The sequence below is a fragment of the Lotus japonicus genome, chromosome 1 (genome assembly GCF_012489685.1).
Source record: "Lotus japonicus ecotype B-129 chromosome 1, LjGifu_v1.2".
Classification (NCBI taxonomy): Eukaryota; Viridiplantae; Streptophyta; class Magnoliopsida; order Fabales; family Fabaceae; genus Lotus; species Lotus japonicus.
Window position 1 is genome coordinate 13,234,175 of NC_080041.1, and position 22,323 is coordinate 13,256,497.

Sequence of the window (22,323 nt, forward strand, 5' to 3'; positions counted from 1 at the left end):
TGTTTTAGCAACCGATCTTAACCTCCGTAAAAATTTGTGATAGTTAAAGACTAATGTAAAATCGTGTGTCCTAATGGTATCTCACGTTTACCCAGCCAAAATTATTTTTGATGGATGATAAAGAAAACTTTATCTTCTTTTTTTGTGTCCATGGTTTTCAATCAAGCTTATCCTTCTCTTGTTGGCATGTTGCCTCTTGCAAAAAGCCAAAAACCAACAACTTGCATGGCGACAACCATCCTGAACCGGTAGATGATTTTTTTTTTATAACCATTAGGATAGAGAGAGAGAGAGCATTTGCTTCTCCTTGTTCAAGATGCCTTTGAAGATGTTGACTAATATCAGTGACAAAAAGTAGGCCACGCACAATTGAGAGTTTTGAAGATAATATATGATTGCCCAATATTTATAGAGCATTACAATTGTTTTTGCTAAATATTAGGAGGCATGAGGTTGCCAACATTATCGGTTACAAGTTATAATTAGATATATGTCATTAGATTTGTCTTGTCTAGAACAAAAACAAAAACTTTGTTAGTGATAATAATTTTAAAATTAAGTTCAATAGTTTTTACCAATATAATATTTAATATTTCTAAAATAGGTATGCTAGCTGATGATGATGGCTTGGCTTGAAATGTCAAAGCCCAATTCATAGTTTTTTTTTTGTCAATTCATAGTTTTCTTAAAAATTAGAAAGAAAATTGAAAGTTCTACATGCATGCATTTAATTCTTTATTATTCTTAATTGTGGTTGTTGACTTGTTGTTATTTTGTTGTTGATATATAGTTTTGTGGATACATCACACGCATTTACAAGTCTAAAAAAACCTTCAATACTCCATAATTAACAAGGACCTTTCTTTCAAAGGCACTAGATTAATAATTATTTTAAGAAAAGCTTCCAATATTAACTCCTTGCTCATGTTTTTAGGGGTAAAATTAGAAATTCATTTAAATGAATAAAAAACAATAGAGATAGCAAGTCAGGAAATAATAATCCACTGTCCAAACTTTTTGCTCTTCTTCAACATAGAGGTTATGTGTAAGAGTAAATTACTCACATGTTTCTTTAATTTTGCATTTAGTAAGTAAAACTCATTATATTTTGAAAATTTACAAAACACCTTACAGATATGTTGTTTTAAATTTATTTTTTAAAATTTAATCAATGAAATTGTTGATCAATTAAAATTGAATTTCCTATAGAATTGTCAAGAAATATTAGGTGTATATAAATTTATATTTATACCTTAATCGATGTTTATGACTCAATATACAAATTCTTTTATATAATACCTGTAAAAGACATCAAAAAAAAAGAGCATTTCCAATGTTTGACATAGTGGATGCTTTTGATTTTCAGTGCTTATGCACGATTTTAGATGAATCTTTGAGCACGCGGTGATGTGATATTGATACAACGGATGAGATATCTGCATAGATACTATGACGCTTAAGTCGGTATGCAAGTATAGAGAGAAACTTAGAGTCATAGAAGAACAATGAGTCAGTAAAATGAGTAATACTTATGCAAATGAACCATCAAAGTTGTATTTAAAGACACAATGATGACGCTGCGCACGTAGGCAATCTTTTAATGGTCTTATAAATATGTCATTTTAGTTTTGCTCGACTAACTATTAGACAAGATGAAACTCATTATCGGTCGTTCCGGATGCCCAACACAATATTCACTTAATCTTGCAATAATTGGGCCGCCTCATATGACATTACGTCTGGCAGCCTTTTTGGGTCAATCGGGACATGAACAAAATATTACGTTAAAATCATACTACCTCTGGTCATTTTTGTAAGGGACACTTTGGAAAAAAAAATTGTTCATTTTTAAAAGAAATATTCTTATTAAATTATGTCAAATGATCAATTCCAATGCAAAGAGATATATTCCCCATGCAAAAATTTGGAGGGAAATTGCATCAATATGTATTGTCAACATTTGTGGTAATTAACATGATTGTTCTTGTGAAGAGAAAAATACATCATCAAAATTAATTAAGCATAGTGATTTATTTTATAAAAACTATTAATTTCTGTGATTTTATCAAAGAGTTTCTTATAAAAATGAGCGGAGGGAGTGTATTCTTTTTAGATCTACAAAGTAAATTTGACATCAATAATGCTACATGTTACAAAAAGGGCATAGCCGTTACGTTTTTTGGCCCTTTGATTACAAGCAGGGCATTAAACCGTGAAGAAACTCCAACTCATTTAATATCGGTCACAACTTGAGAATTTCAACGTCCAAATCACTAGTGAGCGCAAAGTCCACTCTGTTCCTTCACGAAAATCATGAGAAAGTCAGAATGCTGCACTCATTTCATTGAATTACAGGGGTACGCATTAACGACCTTTTTGGTTTCAGGTAGACAGGTACTACTTGCTTCTCTCATCATAACTAATAGTATTTTATACATATTAGAAAAAGACAAAGAAGTAAAAGTGATTTCACTTTGTTCTACTAAATAAAATTCATTTTTTTAAACTCACTTTTCCATATTATTTTCAAACGCAAATCATTGCATTAAACTTCATTCAATATCAAATATAATTGTATCAAACTTCATTCCCTAATGTAATTTTATCCAACAAAAAATCAACGAAACCCACAATTGTTAGTTTTTGTTTATTATATATTATAGTTTTGACAAACTTATAAGTTACTTAATTATATATATATATATATATATCTTTTACTTATAAAAAATTATTATTTACATATCAATTTATTTGCACATGTAATGTTTGTGAAAAAAGTACAGTTTTTGCTTATAAATTATAATGTATGTCCAGACACACAGTAGAAAATCACAGCTATAATATAAGATCATCAACACGATTCTGTTCACTGTGATTTTCAACCATGTACAATATTTGAACCTTCCCTAAAATAAGTTCTGGTAATAACGCTATGAATACAACGGTATAAGAATTCACCAAGCCACTAGAATTCGCCACAGACTCCATTGCAAAAGTTGAATGACACTTGATAATAGTCCTTGAGAACCCATTCGAAAATCCGAAGAAAATAAGCCCACAGCCATTCGAATCGCGCGCCCACAATTTAGCAAAGAGTGGGTTAGATGTCTCCCCAAACGCCTACAATAGCCCAAGATCCATCGCCTTCCACTATCTCTAAGCACCTCACCAAGCTTTTCTTCCAGCTAACACACCACCGATCCATGCATGCATGGATCCATCCATGTCAAGCTTTTCCACCACCTTGTTGCGGGAATAGCCAGTGGTGGCCCAAACTAATAAGCTGCTCCGATCCCTGCTATGTGTCACCCATATAGGTTTCATCATCAACAAATATTTGAAAAAAAAAAGAATGTACTAATATATTTTATTTTGGATAGTAAAATAGAAGTATATAAATTATAGAATGTATTAATAATACAATATTGGCAATGCTGGCAATCCTGGACTCCAAGAGGTAGAACCAATAGAAAACAAGCACACGGATTAATAAGATTTAATTTAATCCTCGATTATATTCTCTATACTTTAAAATTTGATCTATATCTTTTTTATTTTGAAATCCTATATCTTTCTTAAGCAAACCATATCATGAGTGCACCAAAACAAAAACCATATCATGAGTATATCAATTAATTTTGTCAAGTATCTATCTATATGAGAAAATATTCCACGGTGGCAATCCTGAACTCCAAGAGCTAGAACCAATAAAAAACAAGCACACGGATTAAGATTTAATTAATCATATTTAGTATTTACCGTTGTAGTCTTAAACCGACCTTAACTTTCTTATAAAAGCCCTAACCCATCCCTTTCACTCTCACACACTAATATTCACTTCTCTCTCAATCTTCTTCTGCTCTTCTTGTTCTCTCTGATCTTGTTTCTTCTCTGTGTTCGATGGCTCGCACGAAGCAAACCGCTCGCAAGTCCCACGGCGGAAAGGCACCTCGGAAGGACATAGCTCGAGTGGCTGCACGTAAATCTGTTCCAACAACTGGTGGAGTGAAGAAGCCTCATAGGTACCGTCCTGGAACTGTTGCACTACGTGAGATCAGAAAGTACCAGAAGACCGCTGAGCTTCTAATCCGGAAGCAACCATTCCAGCGTCTTGTTCGTGAAATTGCTCAGGATTTCAAGACGGACTTGAGGTTCCAAAGCCATGCTGTTCTTGCTCTTCAGGAAGCTGCTGAGGCTTACTTGGTTGGTTTGTTTGAAGATACAAACCTCTGCGCCATACATGCCAAGAGGGTTACCATCATGTCGAAGGATATTCAGCTCGCTCGCCGTCTGCGTTCAGATTAGGATTCTAGTTTCTCTTTCGTTTCGTTTATTTCTCAATGCAGCCTCTCATGTTCTTAGGGTTTTAGTTTCTCTTTTGTTTCGTTTATTTCTCTATGCACTCTCTTGTTCTTAGGGTTTTAGTGGCTGGCGTTCTAGTTTCCTATGCATTTTCTATAGTAGTTCAGTAGTTCTGTTCTGAACTATATATACCTTCTCTTCCCTTTTAGTATTCGTAAACTAAGAAGCACCTGAATAATGAGGTTTTGTTTTCATTGGACAAGTTTGTTTACATTGAATGTATTCATATGCTGGTTTCCTATCTATATGAGAAAAGTGAAACTATTCAAAATTATTTTTAACCTTTCCGTAAACGGTAGAAGAAACAGAGATAATATTTGTATGGCTATGTACTTCTGATTAAAATTTAATCTGATTTATTTGGTAATGATGAAAGAAATAAAAAATAAAAAGAATAAATATTTTTGGAGCATGAAAACGTGACTGAATTAGACCTAAATCATGAATATTTGGATCTCAATCAAAGTTAGGAATAGATGAAGAGTCTGTATAGACTAGTATCATACCAAAGGTGGATGCACATTTTGTTTCCAGCTGTTATCTCATATTTCTTTCATTAGTTCTTGTCCTACTTACTATCAATCTATTGTAAACTAATGATAAGAGCTCAGTGGTAGTAAGTAGGAAAAGAACTAAATAATGATAAGAATGAAAAAATATACAATTTATTTTTAGAATTTGAAAACTTCTAAATAAATAATATTTCTAATATATATTTATTTAATTTTTTATTAGTATCACTTCCTTCGGTCATTAATATAAGATCTACGTACTTCACATCCTTTAAGAAAATTGGTTAATTACTTTTACCTTATTCTTAAATACGGATGATTTCCAAAACTGTGAGTGATCATTAGTTTAAGGCTGTGAGTGATATAATCAATGTGAACCAATTAACAATTTTGCACCCCTTAAGAAAATCTATTTTAGAATAATTGTTTGTTCACACCTCAAAGATGAGGTGGAAAAAGGTGAAGGTGGAGAGAAATAGGAAGAAAAGAAAAAACAAAAGAGATAAAATATAAGATGTAGTAGATAATAAAATTAGAAAGATAGAAATAAAAATAAGTGGAAATGAAGTGTATAAAAAATTAGGTGTAAATATATCATTGTTTTTTTTTTGAAAGACCAATAAATTAATATGGAGCACAAAGGGTGCCCCAACCCAAAGAGTTAAATACAAAAGAGGTAAACAAAGCAAATAGTGAAGACTAATACAAGGAATAGAATCATTACACCCAAGTACCAAATTTGTCCCTATTTTCCCCAAGTAAATCAGCTTCCATTCAATAGCATTTTCCAAGACTTGCTGCCATCCCAGATTAGCAACCTTTATCCATTATAAAATTTCAGCAAGCTGCAATACAGATCTGTGGTTCTCTATCCCAATCATAAAAAGTGAATTTCAAATTTTGTAACAGAGATTTAAGCTAAACCCAAGCTCTCATTTTTACCAAGTCCAAAACAGTCTCAATATCCACTTGTCCCCCTTTAAATGCAATTGAATTTTTGTGCATCCAAATACTCCAAATTACTGAAAGCCAGATTGTTCTCACACACTGCATTTGGTTCTTATTTTTTCCCCAAAATTCATGCTGCAGTAAATGAGACTCACAGCTCAACGACAACACTGTTTTCACCCCCAACCAATGGTAACATGACATCCAGATTCTGTATGAAAAAACGCATCCAAAGAAAACATGGGATACATCTTCCAAGCACTGTGAGCATAACAAACAGCGACCCTTGGAATTGTTTTGTGACAGCACCCCTCTCTTTAATAGATTACTCAAAGTTGGTACCCTTCCATGAGCAACTTTCCATGCAAGAGAGACCACCTTAGACGGTGCCAAACATTTCCAAATAATCTTGAAGAATATGCTACCATCACCATATGTTTGCTGGACCATATATGTTGATCTGACACTGTACACACCCTTGGAATCTCCCAACCAGCTCCAACCGTCATGCTTATCTTTAACAATCTGAACTGTAGAAATATCCTGCATAAGAGCATTAAACAAAGGCTTTTCATGATCAAAAAAATTCCTCCTCCACCGAAGCTTCCACTCCCAATCAGCCACCCCCCAACACCCCATACTAGCTACAGCAACCTCCCTCTGTTCCGACATGTCAAATAGCCTTTTGTATTTTTGCTTCAAGCACACCTCCCCAGCCCAAACATCTTCCCAAAAATTCACACTCCTACCATCTCCCACCACTTTCTTCAAATTTGTTTTAAACCACTCCGTCTTCTCACTACACTCTCCCACCTTGCCTATATCCCTCCACCAAATCGACCCTTTGCCAAAATAGTTTTCCCCTTCAACTCGCTTCTCCTCCCCATATTTCGAATGCAGCACACTCCCCCACAAACTATCTCCCTCCATCAACAACCGCCACCTCCATTTCCGTAGTAATGCCCTATTAAATAAAACTATATCCTTCACTCCCAACCCCCCGTGGTCTTTTGGTTTACACACCTTGTCCCACCTAACCCAAGAGATTTTCCTCTCTTCATCATCCCCCCATAGGAACCTCTGCGGCAACTGTTTAATTTTGTTAGCCACTAAAATAGGAATTTTATAAAAAGAAAGATAAAAGAGAGAGATATAACTAAGTACCGAATTAAGGAGACAAAGGCGGCCACCAAAAGAGATATGTTTCATTTTTCAAGGGGTCAATCGTTTCTGAAGCTTCTGAATTATTGGATTTGCTCCAACCGCGATTCTAAAGTACACAAAGGGAACCCTCATGATTTTGCAATTAAGAATCTCTGCAAAATTTCTCACATCCCTCTCATCCGCTGCTATGCCCGCCAATTTACTTTTAAAGAAGTTGACCTTCAGCCCGGACACCAATTCAAACCATCTCAAGATGCTTTTTACAGTAAATATAGTTTGCGCCACAAAGTCACCAATCAACAATGTATCATCTGCGAATTGGATATGAGACACTTCTATATTGCTCTTGCCCACCTTGAATCCAACAAATAGATTTTTTCTCACTGCCTCCCTCATTAATCCACCCAATCCCTCGGCAACAATCGGGAAAAGAAAAGGAGCTATCGGGTCGCCCTGTCTTAGTCCTTTTTCCATAAAGAATTCATCTGTCGGACTCCCATTTACCAAGGCAGATATAGAAGCAGATTCCACATTGTTGATTAAAGTAAAGGAAAATTATTATAATAAATGGTGTCCCTCTGAGGTGTTGTTAGGGTCCATTTTGTTAGGCGCTTAAGCATGTCACTCATGCTTACTGCAGGTTTTGCCTGTGAGGGGTTCTTGGGTTTTTTATGTTGGTTGGGTTTTACCGACTTTTGCTGGCTTAATTAGGTTATTATACCCATGTTGAGAGGGGATATTTCTCAACACTATCTATCAATATATTTTTCTTTAAAAAAAATGATACATTCATAATTAAATAAGAGTAATATTATCAAAATATAATTAATAATTTAATATGATGCAAAATTCAAATTTTTTTTTTTTGGTTACAAATGAGAGGCTAGGCCCCAAACAAACAAAAACTAAGGGTCAAGAGACCCAACATAGGCACATTCTCCATTCGGGGAATGCCATTCTTTGCTGATGCTGGACGCCAGTCTCCTCTCTCATGCAAAATTCAATATGATTCTTATAAAAAAACTCAAGGTGCACCCAATTTAATTCTTAAATTAAGGCCCATTGTGCAGCACATTAAGGGTCAGCATGCTAGTCCACCAACAATAACGCCATCCATGTTGGAAGCACCACGCTGCAGTCCCTTAACACATTAATCGTGGTCTCCCGAACAGCCCCGCAAAGAAGACATAAATCCAAGTCAGAAAATTAGTGGCATCTAAGTCTTTAATTTTCTCTGGTTATTCATCAGGCCACCATTCAACGCGCGCCTTCCAAACAACGAGTCTAGCCCCTCTATGCTTCTTTCCATTTCCACAACAATCTCCAAGTTGGGGTCTAGCAGGGGTGAGCATTCGTGACCCGCCCTGCTAGACTGAGAGTTGTGCATATTAGATCTTTGAAGTATTTCGGACACTGAACCGAAAGAACTTATCAACCAAGTTATTTATATTGATATATAATAAAAAAATTGCACGAAAGGTTTTACCAGAAGAAAAATGGTGTAACGCACGTGGCTCTACTAGTCAATATGATATCTACACATTAGACTAGGACCAACTCCAGAAGATAGAGCTAGATGCAGAATTTTTTTACTCTAATCACAATTATTTTCTATATAAGATGTAAATTCATTCATAGGTAACAAAAGCTTTTATATGAGTATTTCCGAAGCATAAAAAAAAGCTTTCATAGGAGTATTTAATATTTAATATAATGGAGGTTGAAGATGATTGGGTTATAATATTAGCTAGGTTAATGATATCAGCAATGATTCATTCACACCATATTATTTTTCCACTTCATTTTCACACAATTTTGTGTTTATCTCTCTCCTCCTTTTCTATTATATCATTAATCATATCTTATAACTTTTCTCTCTTTTCGTCCTATCTCATACATCCTTTCACCTCTTTCCGGCTCTTAAGAGGTATGAACAAAACAATTTTGGTTGATGATTTGAGGATGAATGAGAAAGAAGAAGATAGATGAAGAAGAGGATAAATTTTTGGGTTTTTAAGTGGGGTTGAAGATGGAGCTAAATATATAATGGAGATTGAAGATGATTGGGGATGAAGATGATGAGGGATGATGAAATTAACTTTTATTTGATTCTATGATATTATATTCTACACGAGCATTTAAAAAGAAACAAATTCACATTAGTGCGTGGGGTTCCTGGGTTATGGTAGGCAGGAATCGGTTCTCCATATGGAGCTTCTGGCGATTTTCCAAGGGTTACGCATTGCTTGGGACTTGGGAATCAGACATGTTGTTTGTTTCTCAGATTCCATGCTAGCTATTTCATTAGTGCGTGATCCCCCCTCTCAGTTTCATATTTTTGCTGTTTTGGTGAATAACATTTGTGCCCTGTTGAGGCGTGACTGGGAGGTGCGAGTGGAGCATATTTTACGTGAGGGGAATTCTTGCGCGAATTTCTTGGCCAAGGCGGGTGCTATGCAAGATCAGAGCTTCTATATGGTGCACCATCCCCTGCCAGGGATGGAGAGTCTTCTTCTGGCTGATTCCATGGGGACTGTGGTGATTAGGCAGTAGGTTGGTTTTTCTTTTCTGTTTTTCTTTTCCTTTGTTGTTAAGCATAAAAAAAAAAACATTAGTAAAAATTGACTTGCTGACACTCTGTCATCAGTTAAATGGGTCAAAGAATAAAAACCACACATGTCAACACAAGTTAAGGGAGAAAAATTGAAAAAAATTTAATTGAGGGATGAAAACCAATTTTTCATTAATTCAGGACAAAATTAAAATTATATTTAATCCAATTTTTATATATTGTCTAATAACACATGCACCATACACAGGTTATAACTAAGGAAAACTAAAAAAAATTATAATTTTCAGTAAATATTTTGAAAAAAAAGATTGGATAATACTTTTTTTTTGTTAGAATGTATTAAAAATATATTGGCAATGCTGGTAATCCTGGACTCCAAGAGCTAGAACGAATAGAAAACAAGCACACGGATTAATAAGATGTAATTTTTTTTTTGAAATTTATAAGATGTAATTTAATGTACCCTATATTATATTATGTATACTTTAAAATTTGATCTATATATTTAAAACTTGAACTCAATATAAGTATATCTTTATTATATGAGAAAAAATCCACGGTGGCAATCCTGGAGTCTAAGAACTAGAACCAATAGAAAACAAGCACACGGATTAAGAAGATTTGATTTAATCCTAATTTAGACCGACCTTAACTCTCATATAAAAGCCCTAATCCATCCCATTCTTTCTCACACACTTCCAACTGAAACAGTTTCGGAAAACCAATAAATTTTCTCTTCTCTCTCTCTCTCTCTCAATCTTGTCTGTTCGATGGCTCGCACGAAGCAAACTGCTCGCAAGTCCCACGGCGGAAAGGCTCCTCGGAAGGACATAGCACGAATAGCTGCACGAAAGTCTGTTCCAACAACTGGTGGAGTGAAGAAGCCTCATAGGTACCGTCCTGGAACTGTTGCACTACGTGAGATCAGAAAGTACCAGAAGACCACTGAGCTCCTGATCCGGAAGCAACCATTCCAGCGTCTTGTTCGTGAAATTGCTCAGGATTTCAAGACGGACTTGAGGTTCCAGAGCCATGCTGTTCTTGCTCTTCAGGAAGCTGCTGAGGCATACTTGGTTGGTTTGTTCGAGGACACCAACCTGTGTGCGATCCATGCCAAGAGGATTACCATCATGTCCAAGGATATTCAACTCGCTCGCCGTCTTCGTGCAGATTAGATTAGGATTCTAGTATCTCTTTCGTTTCGTTTATTTCTCAATGCAGTCTCATGTTCTTAGGGATTTAGTTTCTCTTTCGTTTCGTTTATTTCTTAGTACACTGTCATGTTCTTAGGGTTTTAGTGGCAGGCGTTCTAGTTTCCTATGCATTTTCAATGGTAGTTCTGTTCTGGACTATACCTATGCTTCCCTTTTAGTATTCGTTATCAGAAGCACCTGAATAAATTAGGTTTTGTTTTCATCGCACAAGTTTGTTCTTCTAGTTACATTGAATATATTCTATTCTATTCTTCATATGGTGGTTTCTATTAACGCGTCCAAATATGATCGAATAATTAATAATATCAATTTGCATTTATAGTTATTGATTGATTTTGTGGCTATTGATACTATGAGGAAGGTTTTTTATTTTTTTTGAAAAGCACTATGAGGAAGGGTTTTCTTTTTTGAAATAAGGAAGGGTTGATATAATATCAATTTAATTAAATTTGTGCCTTTAGATAAAATTAGAATTAGAAGGTAATTAATGATTAAAATGTAATTAATGAACATTTGTTTGTGTGTATGCACTCTTTTAATTAGTATGTAAAACTTCATCAAATCATAAAGGGATATCTTTTTTTTTTTATCTTGAATCTTTTCGATCTTAAAAAAAATGAATATCTTGAAAATCATGTAAATATTCATGAGATTGGGAAAAGAGTATATTTAGGAATGACCGTAACAAATAACCGTAATAAATGATTCCATAAATAATTTAGATCAATTTCATGTCCTGTTATGATTGAGATATTCCATGAAGTAAAACTCTTTACTTCCTTCGTTCCTATTTATCTGTTCAGGAAGAGAAGGTTCACACAAATTAAGAAAAACAATTAATTGTGTTGATTTTCATAAAAGTATTATTTGTTTTCCTATGTCACCCTTTAGAATGTATTTTATCTTTCTTCATTTATTGTTTATGTAAGGGCATTTTTTGGAAAAACATCAATTAATGCTCTCTTGAAACTCTAAGTGGACAGTTTATATAAGAACAATTTTTTTTAAAAAATGGACAGTTAATAAGGAACGGAGGGAGTATATCGAAACTCTTCGTGACACATTGTGGTAGCTAGTTTTATTCCGCGCTTACATATGCATTTTAAAATTTGCTGGACGTATTTTTAGGGGTACAAGAAAATTTTGCAATCTGAAATGCATAATTAGAAACTTACGTTCCACAATTTAAATTGCCGTATAAATCTTTATTTCTACAATCTAATTTGTGCTTTATTAAACTTGATCGTTTCAAAAAAAAAGTTACATACAGCAACTTAATTTACAATGATCTAAAATTGTATTTACATACGCCATTTTCTTTGCGGGCTGGTAGTTATTGCAGAAAAAGGGATTCTCGAGAATGTGGTATGTGTCCAGATTTTTGCAACGAACTATATTCTTGCTACTTTCATGGAACATTGCAAGAATCTGGTTCGTCCAAAGTTCATGTCTGTGTCCCTTTTGCTACTTTCATGGAGAGTTCAAAACTCGTCATCAAGAACAACCCAAAGAGAGTGGAGTTCGAAAAATCTGGTCTTGGAGAAGATGATGAAGGGTGAGGAATATGGTGTGGAAGAAGATGTTACAAGGGTTCAAAGATGATGGGGTTGGGAAGAAGGGATGGTGAAAGGGTTAGGTAGGTGGGGTTGTCAAGGGCATTTTTGGAAAATTAAAAAGGAGGATAGTGAGAATATGTATAAGGATGATATTAATAGTTTTGCCCTAAAATAAATAATAACTGACATTCAGTGTAGTGCATACTGTTTGGTTACTGCTTCAGGTCCAACCACAAATTTCAACACAATCAAACTTTGAGGTATTGTAAAATATTCTTCCATTCTGGTGTAGGCTAACACAGAATACTCACTTTCCAGAGTTTGCTAATGTAGGTTCAACATGTTCCACTGTACAATGTGAGTGAAGTTGGCCAAAGAACATGCAAAATTGGCCAAATAACAATCAAAATGGCATGATATAAGGAAGAATACGGATATAACAAACTATATCTCTATTCAAATTAAGATACTATATCTACGTAATTTGGATTACATTATCAAATTAGGAATATATGACAACTTAATACTCATAACTTGATTCCCTGGAAACACCTGTTATGGCCAAAAGATGATACAATCCACTACTAAACAGCTAACGCTTCTTCATCATCCAACATCTCAACTACTGGAGCAAACTGCAAAATGAACAACCAATGAGTTACATGAACAACATACGCATACACACGCACAGATCAAAGTAACTCGTTCACTACTAACCTCATCATTGTCTTCAAAATAAATACCATCCACAGCACTATTCTGCTGAAACTTCCACCCTAGGTTGCTCTCCAATAGCTCCTTAAATTTCCTTGTCTGCAAGGAGAGCAATATTATAATTCAATACTTCACCTTCATAAATCGTCCTTACGTTGCCGATTTGCTTAGGCAAAAGCAAATGCAGTAAGTTAGCAACAAATTTTTGTTGCACACAAAATAAGTTAAAAGCATTGACAGTGATTATGCATGCCGACTTAAATTACTAGACTTGGCATACTACTCTAGACCCTATCGCGTAATAAGCTTGAAATCTTGTATATCTTGCCGGCGGGTGCATGCACGTTAGGTGCAAGATTAGAATCAGTATTCAGTTCCTACTTAAATTACTAGACTTGGCATACAAAGGAATGTTCACAGAGCTATACAAATCAAATTAACATATTTTCAGCCTAAAAATGGGACCATAAATAATTTTAAACCATGAATTACCCAGATTGAGATGTAATTAAATTCACGAATCCCATAACTGCTGAGTATTGCGTAATATACTTTGCAAGCACATTGAACTAATATTGAAGTTGCTTTGTATTTTTTTTATACCCTTCACTTATTTCTCTTTTTCTATCTGATCTTCGTTTTTTCCAGATTCAATTCCTTATTGGGACTTTGTTTGCGTTCCTACTGACAGGTGGTAGGAAAGAAGGGTAAATTTCAAGAATAATATTATACTATGAAATAAGTTCAATGCCCATACCCATTTTAAAAGATCTCCATCAACGACTGAACCATCAAGCAGCACGGAAAAGAAATCCTGCAGTACCAAAACAAGAAGCATTAGTCACACTTGAATTTAGAGGAAACTGATTATATACAATGATTTGATCCTGAATCATAGTATATATACAATGCACAAGGCAAAAAAGGGAAAGAATCATATTCATCCTAAATATGGGATATATGATCTGGATATCATATGATACAACCAACCCACACCCATGCCGCATGACTGTGAGAGTGTGAGGATGCTAAAAATAACAGCCTTCTCACTTATCCCCTACTTTTCTTCTCTCAGCCACCCCATCACCCCTAAAGTCTAAAGTCTAAACATCTCCATCTCCCACAAATCCTACAAACGACCAAGCCACCATTAAAACCCCATAAAACATTCATACCTTCCATACTCTCTTCTCCAATCACTCAACCACCACAAAACCTCCATAGCCACCTTCCCTACACCATAAAACAACCTTGACCCATCTCCTTCTCACCTCCAAACCTTTTCTCCATTCTTCCTCAACCTTCACTCTAACATCTAATCTCCAATTCCCACTCACCCACACCCCCTTCCTCCAAAGCTGAACTTCCAAAACCCATTCTTCAATCCCTAAGCTCCAAACACCCTACTGTTTGCTAAAAAATATCCTCTTCATATTGGGAGTATCTTTACTGCACCAAGTCCCAAGGTAAAGCTCAAGTGCCTCATAAGTCATAACCGTTATAGTATAAGTATTGTATTTAGTGATCAATTACATGAGACTAGGTATAATAGTTTGGAAAAGAGAAAATTGTTGTGCACTCAATACTTGGATAACGGTACTTTAGCAACCCTAGAACTGTTAGACAATGTTAATCAGATGCTAGAAAGGGTTGGCTGGTCCACTCATGCAACTATGAAAGCCCCTACTTATGAGCATGACCTTAGAATTTCTAAGCTCTCAACGTACAGATTCTATGAGGGAAGATTTTGAGGAGGGTCTTATTTAGGTCCCTCAATAAGAACATAGGCTTAATATGTAACTTCCAAGGGAGTTTGATGCACATAGGTTTGGTATGCTCTAACAACTCATGCTCTTTTGATTCCTTTAAATCAAAATCCAGCGCACTCCAGTATGTCCACTGCGTAATGTCTCATAAGATATTTGGATGCATTGATCAAAATGACTCTCTTCATATAATCGAACTGCTCTTTCATCGGGTAAGTTAAACAAAGTTAGACTAGATAGCATGGAGTTGTCTACTATTTAACGATCAAGGATAACGGAATGCTGATTCCCCTCCCTGACCCCAACAGAAAAACCATCCAGAACAAGGGCAACTAAGTCTCCCCACAAGCCTCAACAGTCAACAAGACCCCGTTGAGTAGGGCTCCCATTTGAAGAACTGCCAGAGCCCGGAGTATTCAGATCAACCAACCGATGATGCCTCCAGCCTTTAAGCATCCATCTCCAACATTGAAGCAGCACAGGCCCAACAAGGTGCCAGGCTGGATGGCATTGAAAAAATGGTTCAGGCTATTTATCAGAGGCAAATCTGTTATGGTCACTTTCACAAACTCAAATAGTCCTGTGAAACTGCATTCTGAAAGGTTCTACATTTTTTAATTAAAATTTTCAGCTTTTTCTGATTTTTTTCCCTGGAGTGAGTTGCTTATTAAACAAGTATTCGCCTAAGGATATGAAACTATTTATCCATTAAAAAATACAAAAGGAAGGAAAGATAAAGAAAGTGGACAGTGATGTTAAGAAGAGGCAAACAATGTACAACCCAACATGCAAACCATTATCCCTCAAGAAGTACACGCGACATATAATGAAGAAATGAATTGCTGGCCTCCGTATCAAAGATTGGCTCATGTGTATCTTTTAGGTGCTAAAATAATCTGTTATAGTCTCTTTCAAGATCTTGATTTCAAGACTGATCGGAATAGGTATGCCTATATATTTTCATGAAATACAAAGCTAGGAAATAGATCAAATTTTGTGCACATGAATGCACAATCCATAAAATACCTTGCAAAGATGGTGCAAAAAGCTATCAGAAGAAAGCCAGGAATCATCCAACAATGCTGGCCCTGTTTCATCCACACGATCTTTCTGTAGTCCGTATTTTAGTTGGTAAAAAATGACTCTAATGAACTGCGAGAATCCATTAAATATTAGACGTCAGTTCGGTGAGAAGAAATGAACAGAAAATATGAATGCAGGTACAAATACTAGACCATCATTAACCAAAAAAACATTCTCACATATATTGTAGAAAAGGTGAAAAGTTACTGCTTCCCAATTAAAACTGCCAATCAAATTCCCGAACAAAATCTTATGTTACAAATAGCTAAGGAAGAAAATATTAAAATATGGCAAGTTTCTAAAAGACTTCAAAATTTTGGATAGTAACATACTTCAGATCATTTGCAGTAGCCTTTCAAATTATTTTGCAGATTTTTCTTTTTTCTGATAAGTGTTGTTTATACATTTAAATAACAATACCAGATTCATCTGCTGAACAACTCTCTCTGATGTCTAGGACAACACATCGTCAAAACAACAAAACTTATGTTATCACTACGCCTTTCGGCCTGATCTTAGGCACCCCTCCCCCCAAATAAAAAAGTTGAAGGTAAAGGTTCTGAATTTCTTCATTAAAGGAGTTTGATGAATCCCCACCTAGCGGAAAAAGGATTTTGTTGTTGTTCGAAACGATTTTGAGGAATAACACGCCATAAGATTCAAGATTGTGAATCATTTTCCAAATCTGGATTCAGCTGCTTTCTGTTCCTAAACTACAATGACAACTACTACAATCAGGGATGAATGTAACAGCACAGCAAGTAAAAATGCCACCGTTTTGTAATAAAACATTAGTTAAATTTACCTTCGTGAATAGCTGAGTTCGTGTACGGAAAGGCTGCAAAAGATTACACAGTCATACAAATATAATAGAAAAAATATATGCTTATGAAGTCAAGCTGATTTAAACCTATTTAATCCCTTACTAGACGTCTTACCATAATCAATAAGTATCTTGTATCCATATGCAGTCATAACTCATAACCTAGGCCTTACCACACCATAAAATTCCTAAGAAATAAAAACCATTCATAGAAAAAAATATAGACAACAGAAATTTCCATTAAAAGAAAAGAAAATCATGAATCTCATCATATACAAATCTACTAGGAGGCTTGAAATACAATTCTCAAACGACAAGGAACACTCCTGCAAAAGCTGCAAGGGAAAAAAAGGGAAAGCCCACAAATCGAAGTTGAAAGCCACAAGCTGACCCACCCAAGTTAAAAGACCAAACCAAGATCTAACAGAACACATGAAACTTTGTGTGGCAGAAATAGCAAACAACTATACCAAAAGAAACATGAAACTTTAAATGCACGCACAAAGTCTATGCATGCATTATTCAGTCTGGATATATGACAGGAAAGTTATACTTACAGCTTCAGTGCAGCCAAGCAAAAGGCTAACTAAGGACTTCCACTGGAGAAATGCTTCTAGCGATTGACCCATCTGAACCAACAGCAAAAGTGATATCAGATTTAACAGGATCAACAAATTTACTAAGAAATTATGTTTTTTCACAATACCAAAAACGCAATAAATGCAAATTGCAGTTCTCCAAGAAGCAAGTCTTCTGAGCCTCCATAATCTTTTGCCAGTAGAGTTTCTAACAATTGTGTCTGAGAAGGTGAACAAAAAAAACATGTGTGCAAATCAGAAAACACCAAAAGGCTAAGATTTTAAAGCTAGATTATTGGTTATGGTAAATTTTCTCGCAATCTCATTTTCGATACCAAATATTCAATATTATTCGGATGCCTACCTTGTCAAGATTCAAAGAAGTAAGTTCCTGTCCACTAATCCCCTTGCATTTTACAACACGTGGAATGGTGGTATAATAACAGCCTTTCCTCTGAGACCTACCAACAGAAGTTGCAGAAGTACTAGCCTTCAGCTGTTCGTCTAGTGCTTTCTCCATTGGTACTTTAGGAGTGCTTTTAACCATCTCATTTTCACATTCAACAGTAATTTCACCTCCAATGGGCTCTGCTCAAAAATGAAAATTTAATTCAAATTTGAATATCAATTAACTATGTAATACAAAGAATATCTCAGTCAAGCAAATTACAAATAGCATACCAAGTCGTTCAATGATACTCTTAGTAATAAAATTCGATAATCGCTTCCAATCTTCATAATGGCTAAGATTGTAAGGCCCAAGTTGTTTGTCGAATTCTAAATTTCTAACAGCTTGAGTATATCTTTCTTCCTGAAGGAAAAAACAGAGAAGAGAAAATAAATATATACCATAAATAGAAGAGCATAGAATTCAACAAATAATCATTTGAGCTGAAGTTTCTTATTTAGCTCAAGATGAAATCTCTAAAGCAAGCACATATGACATGGAAATTGAGTCAAGAAAGAGATAAATTAAAGCAGAGACAGGAGGATGGAAAAAGAAAGAAGTTGGAAGTAAAATCATCAAGAATTAAACCAATGTCAGTGCCCGCAACATCAAGTGATAGATGATATCATCATTATTTCAACAAAACTAATAAAGTTATTGCGTTGCATGAAGATAGGAACATGTAGACAAAGAGATAGAACATATTGATCTTATTGTACAATTGAGGCAGCTCAGAACACTGTTGACCCGCCTTAAAAGTCTGTTTTTTTCATTGAATAAAATAAAGAAAATTTATTCCTCATTAAGTAATTCGCAAATATGTGAACACAAACGCACATTAGTGCTGATTTGATGGAGTATTAAGGTCGGTGCATACTTTTCTACCTTCTTTTTGTAAAAACACATTTTCTACAAAATGATCAAGATATATGAATGTAAATTCAATAAAAACATAAGTGACCCAAACACTTTCTCACAAAGCCTAAGCTGACCAACAGAATGTAAACTATGTCGATAGTAAACGTTTGCCACACATAAGACATTTACTGTATATATTAATACAGCTTAAATGAACACATACATCATCCTCAGATACTTTGACCAGCCTTTCCTCCTGTTGATCCCATTTACGAACAATTACCTGCATGGCAATGAAACCAAAACATATACACTTTCTTAAAAGATGTTCAGACCACAAAAAGGTTCAAACAGATGAGCATCAGTTAACTTTGACCAAATCCAGTTCAGATGTGATTTTAGTTATCACTAAGATGTTGAAGAGCACTTACACACAACATAGTTATTGAAATTTAATGTGGAAAGAGTAATAGAAAATATAGTAAACTTAGGATTAGAAGGCAATGAATACATGCAGCTGTAGTTTTATTTAATCCAGGCCAAGTATATGCTAGGCCCAAATCACTAGAGTCTACCAAAGGAGGCAGAACAGACCCAGTACACCAAATCACATCCAGAGGGAGGAATAGCTAATTGTGTGACGTGGCTAGGGGGGAAAGGAACACGTTAGGTAGGAAAGGGAATCGTGGGAGAGAGAATGGGAGATGGTTAAAACTGTGTAAGGGATGAGAACATGAGGTAGGCTAGGACTTGGGTGAAATATTGAGAGAGAATTAGGCTCTCTCTAATTTGCCTATACTTGTTTCCTTGTTCTTTTTCTTCTGTAAACATCTCTATACTGATTCTGGTGCATTACCCAGATCCTAATATACATTTTTTCAGAGTTTCATTCATAATTACATGTTTCCTGCTGGTACCTATAAAATTTCACCGTCATTTTACAAGGAGATAATAAAATTTCTAGCACTATTAACAGGAAATGATTTAGTCATTCTGACTTAATAAAAAATTAACCATAGTTGATGCTCAAAACCAAATCTTCTATGAACTCTCCCAGTTTTTGCATATTCAGGACAAGTTCTATTAGGCTAATACAGAAACAAAATCTCATGAATTGAATCAATCAAGAAACCATAGTGAAAGTACTCATCAACAAAGCCTCAAATAAACACATTTAAAGCAAACTGCAAAGCATAGAAGTTATTGATCAAGCTTACACTCTACCCACCCCCGTTTCAACAGTGATTCCTCTGTCAAATAAAAAGAGAAAAATACAAATCACAACATTAAGAAATACAGTTCGTCATGATTCCTGAACTACAACGAGGATTAAATCAAAACTCAGTGAATGTGAATACAACTGGATGAATTAGAGTTGTTGAATTATTGTTTTACATACCTCTGAAGGACCAGCATCAATGAAGAATCCGATAATTGGCGAGAACTCCTTTCCATCTCTGTACAAAGAAAAACAAAATGAAAAAAAACATATTAATAAAGGGCAGTGTTATCAAATAGCGGCTATAGCGGCGCTATGCTGCTATAGCGTAGCGGATTTTTGGCTAATCGCGACGCTGCTATTGCCCGCTATTTCCGCTACTCGCCGCCAAATAGCGGCCGAAATAGCGGATTTTTGGCTCACCGCGATGGCGATTTGATAACACTGATAAAGGGACCTTCAGAAAGTGATATTATTTCCAATGCCACACAGTATACAAGATACAGTAATACACTAAGACCTCAGTAATTCAGTACAAGTGATGCTAGAAACACTGTTTAAATACATTGCAGGAATAAAAGGGTACTTGCAAAAGAATTAGGTAGCATGATGAAACCTGGTTGATGAACTATAGTACACAAAATGAGTGCCTGGAGGAATCATCTTAATACCCTTAAAAGCAGGCCCCACAGAAAACATCTATAGAAAATCAGTGTCAGAGCTTCATTGAATTTTCAAATACCATGATGACAAAATTAAAACAAAAAAAGGGGAATAGTGTTGGTTACCTGAGTATCGATGGCAATGAGGGTGTACTGAGGAACATCGAGGAAGAGAAGAGAGACACCATGCTTGACAAGCTCCAACGCTGTGGAAGAATCCATCGATGAAGAAGAAGAAGAAGATTCAAAGTAGCGATTCGAAGAATTGAGAACTGAGAAGCGTCTTGTCTAGAGCTTCTACAATGCTCTTAAAAGGCAGTGTTGGCTATTAATTTTTCTTTTCTTCAGTTTTGCCCTTACTTCTGGCGGTGTTTAGCCGCATGAAAGTGTAGTATGGCTCCAGAATTTGTAATTTTTGCAAAGATAAATTTGCTTTTTTTTTTAGTTTCTGAAAACTATTTTATTTTCTGTTTTTAGTAAAAACAAATAAAAAAACTTGTTTTTTTAGTACTTAATTAAAGGCAAAAACAACAAATCAAGCAAAACAAAATTAAACTCTTACTATCTTGTGCAATCAACACAACATATCTCGAGGAGGAAGAGAAAAATGAGGGAAACAACATTGTTTGTGTACTCCCAAAATAGCTAAAGAAATAAAACAAGAGCTTGCTCGACGAATAGTATGCTTGAAGGAGATATTTATAGAGTGAATAGTAATAGAGATAACATCTTCCCCTTGCCCATGGAGGGAGCCTCAAGCGAATGAATGACATCTAAGGGATCACTCTCACAAATCATATGATAGTGTCCTAAGTCCTAAAGCCTACAACAACATTTCCTTCAAGGCCAAAGGCTCAACATGGAGAGAACAATTACCATCAAAGGAAGCTGAAAAACCTATCACCCACTCAGAAGATGAATTGCGAATAATGACAACCATCAATGTTCAGCTTGGCATGAGAATCTTATGACGAGGACCAAACCAAGCGAGCAGACTTTACCTTATTTTGATCGTTTAAAGGGCGATCGCGGAGTCACTGGATGAAGTCCTTCGTTTCTTTCGGAGGTGCTATGTTTTTAATATTTTATTAAGTTTTTTTAATATTGTAAAACATTTTATTCAAATAGTTTTTTTTCTTTTGAAAAAAACAAATTTTAGATTTATGAAAATGACTTTTAAATTCTAAAAAAATAAGATTACAATCAAACAAACTCTAACCCTTCTATTTGTGTCTTCTATTTTTAATATACCAAACAATATAAAAAATATAATCTCTTTCCAACCTATTTCTCTTTATTCACCCTCTCTTTTTCTCAAACCAAACAAAACATTAGTGAGATTATATATTTTTTGTTTGGCTTAGACTTTTTTTGGCTATTGGGCCCAACAGGTTTGCTTTATTCATATTTTTTTCCGGAAAGACTAGGCCTTTTGCCCGTTTGAAAGGCTGTGACGCCAAATTGAAAGGGTTATGGCTTTGTTCCGTAAAATAAAGCAGTAAGCAAAGGCGAGCTGGTAAAAAACAATAATAATTAATTAAAATAATAATAATAATTAATAACATTTTTAAAATGAAAATGTAATAAGAATTGTCAAAAATATAATACTAATGCTACCTTATATTATAAACTTATCAATGGTTTTAATTTTAGAGTTTGAACTTGTTATTAACTTGTATTATGAATATATACATCGAGTCAACCAATTCAACTAGTGACTCAATGATGACTAAGTCGAGTTTAATAACATCACTTTTAAGTTTTAACTCACTCTTATTATAATTAGTTTGAACAAAATCAATTCTTTGAAAGAATATTTTTTTGTACTTAGCCATTGGGAGAGG

At 35.0% G+C, this 22,323-nt stretch overlaps 3 protein-coding genes across 5 annotated transcripts; 2 read left to right on the plus strand and 1 right to left on the minus strand.

Moving 5' to 3' along the window:
- Positions 1 to 3,841: 3,841 nt before the first annotated feature.
- On the plus strand, positions 3,842 to 4,586 carry LOC130733723 (histone H3.3-like). Its single transcript, XM_057585966.1, has one exon. The coding sequence runs from the start codon at positions 3,901 to 3,903 to the stop codon at positions 4,303 to 4,305; it is 405 nt and encodes a 134-aa protein (XP_057441949.1). The 5' UTR covers positions 3,842 to 3,900; the 3' UTR covers positions 4,306 to 4,586.
- A 5,679-nt stretch (positions 4,587 to 10,265) lies between these two features.
- LOC130733722 (histone H3.3-like) lies at positions 10,266 to 10,910 on the plus strand. Its single transcript, XM_057585965.1, has one exon. It carries the CDS (start codon positions 10,329 to 10,331, stop codon positions 10,731 to 10,733), a length of 405 nt encoding a protein of 134 aa, XP_057441948.1. The 5' UTR covers positions 10,266 to 10,328; the 3' UTR covers positions 10,734 to 10,910.
- A 1,679-nt stretch (positions 10,911 to 12,589) lies between these two features.
- On the minus strand, positions 12,590 to 20,821 carry LOC130733724 (uncharacterized). 3 transcript variants are annotated; one of them, XM_057585968.1, is made up of 13 exons: positions 20,606 to 20,821; positions 20,434 to 20,489; positions 19,998 to 20,055; positions 18,822 to 18,881; positions 17,974 to 18,103; positions 17,657 to 17,880; positions 17,421 to 17,513; positions 17,272 to 17,343; positions 16,697 to 16,729; positions 15,835 to 15,960; positions 13,800 to 13,856; positions 13,046 to 13,141; positions 12,590 to 12,963 (listed from the first exon to the last, which is right to left on the minus strand). In XM_057585968.1, exons 1-13 carry the CDS (start codon positions 20,699 to 20,701, stop codon positions 12,913 to 12,915), a joined length of 1,152 nt encoding a protein of 383 aa, XP_057441951.1. In that variant the 5' UTR covers positions 20,702 to 20,821; the 3' UTR covers positions 12,590 to 12,912. The 3 variants fall into 3 exon arrangements, with proteins under 3 accessions (XP_057441951.1, XP_057441950.1, XP_057441952.1); XM_057585967.1 differs by having other exon boundaries at positions 20,434 to 20,516; positions 20,606 to 20,818; XM_057585969.1 differs by lacking the exon at positions 16,697 to 16,729 and having other exon boundaries at positions 20,434 to 20,516.
- Between the last annotated feature and the right edge of the window lie 1,502 nt (positions 20,822 to 22,323).

Excerpts from the sequence above, each read along its gene's own strand:
- LOC130733723 (XM_057585966.1), top strand. The coding sequence starts at position 3,901 with ATGGCTCGCACGAAGCAAACCGCTCGCAAGTCCCACGGCGGAAAGGCA.
- LOC130733724 (XM_057585967.1), bottom strand. The coding sequence starts at position 20,701 with ATGGATTCTTCCACAGCGTTGGAGCTTGTCAAGCATGGTGTCTCTCTT. Across the intron at positions 17,344-17,420 it reads TTGCATTTATTGCGTTTTTG|ATGGGTCAATCGCTAGAAGC; the intron begins GTATTGTGAAAA and ends CTGTTGGTTCAG. Across the intron at positions 15,961-16,696 it reads GAACTCAGCTATTCACGAAG|TTCATTAGAGTCATTTTTTA; the intron begins GTAAATTTAACT and ends GGATTCTCGCAG.
- LOC130733722 (XM_057585965.1), top strand. The coding sequence starts at position 10,329 with ATGGCTCGCACGAAGCAAACTGCTCGCAAGTCCCACGGCGGAAAGGCT.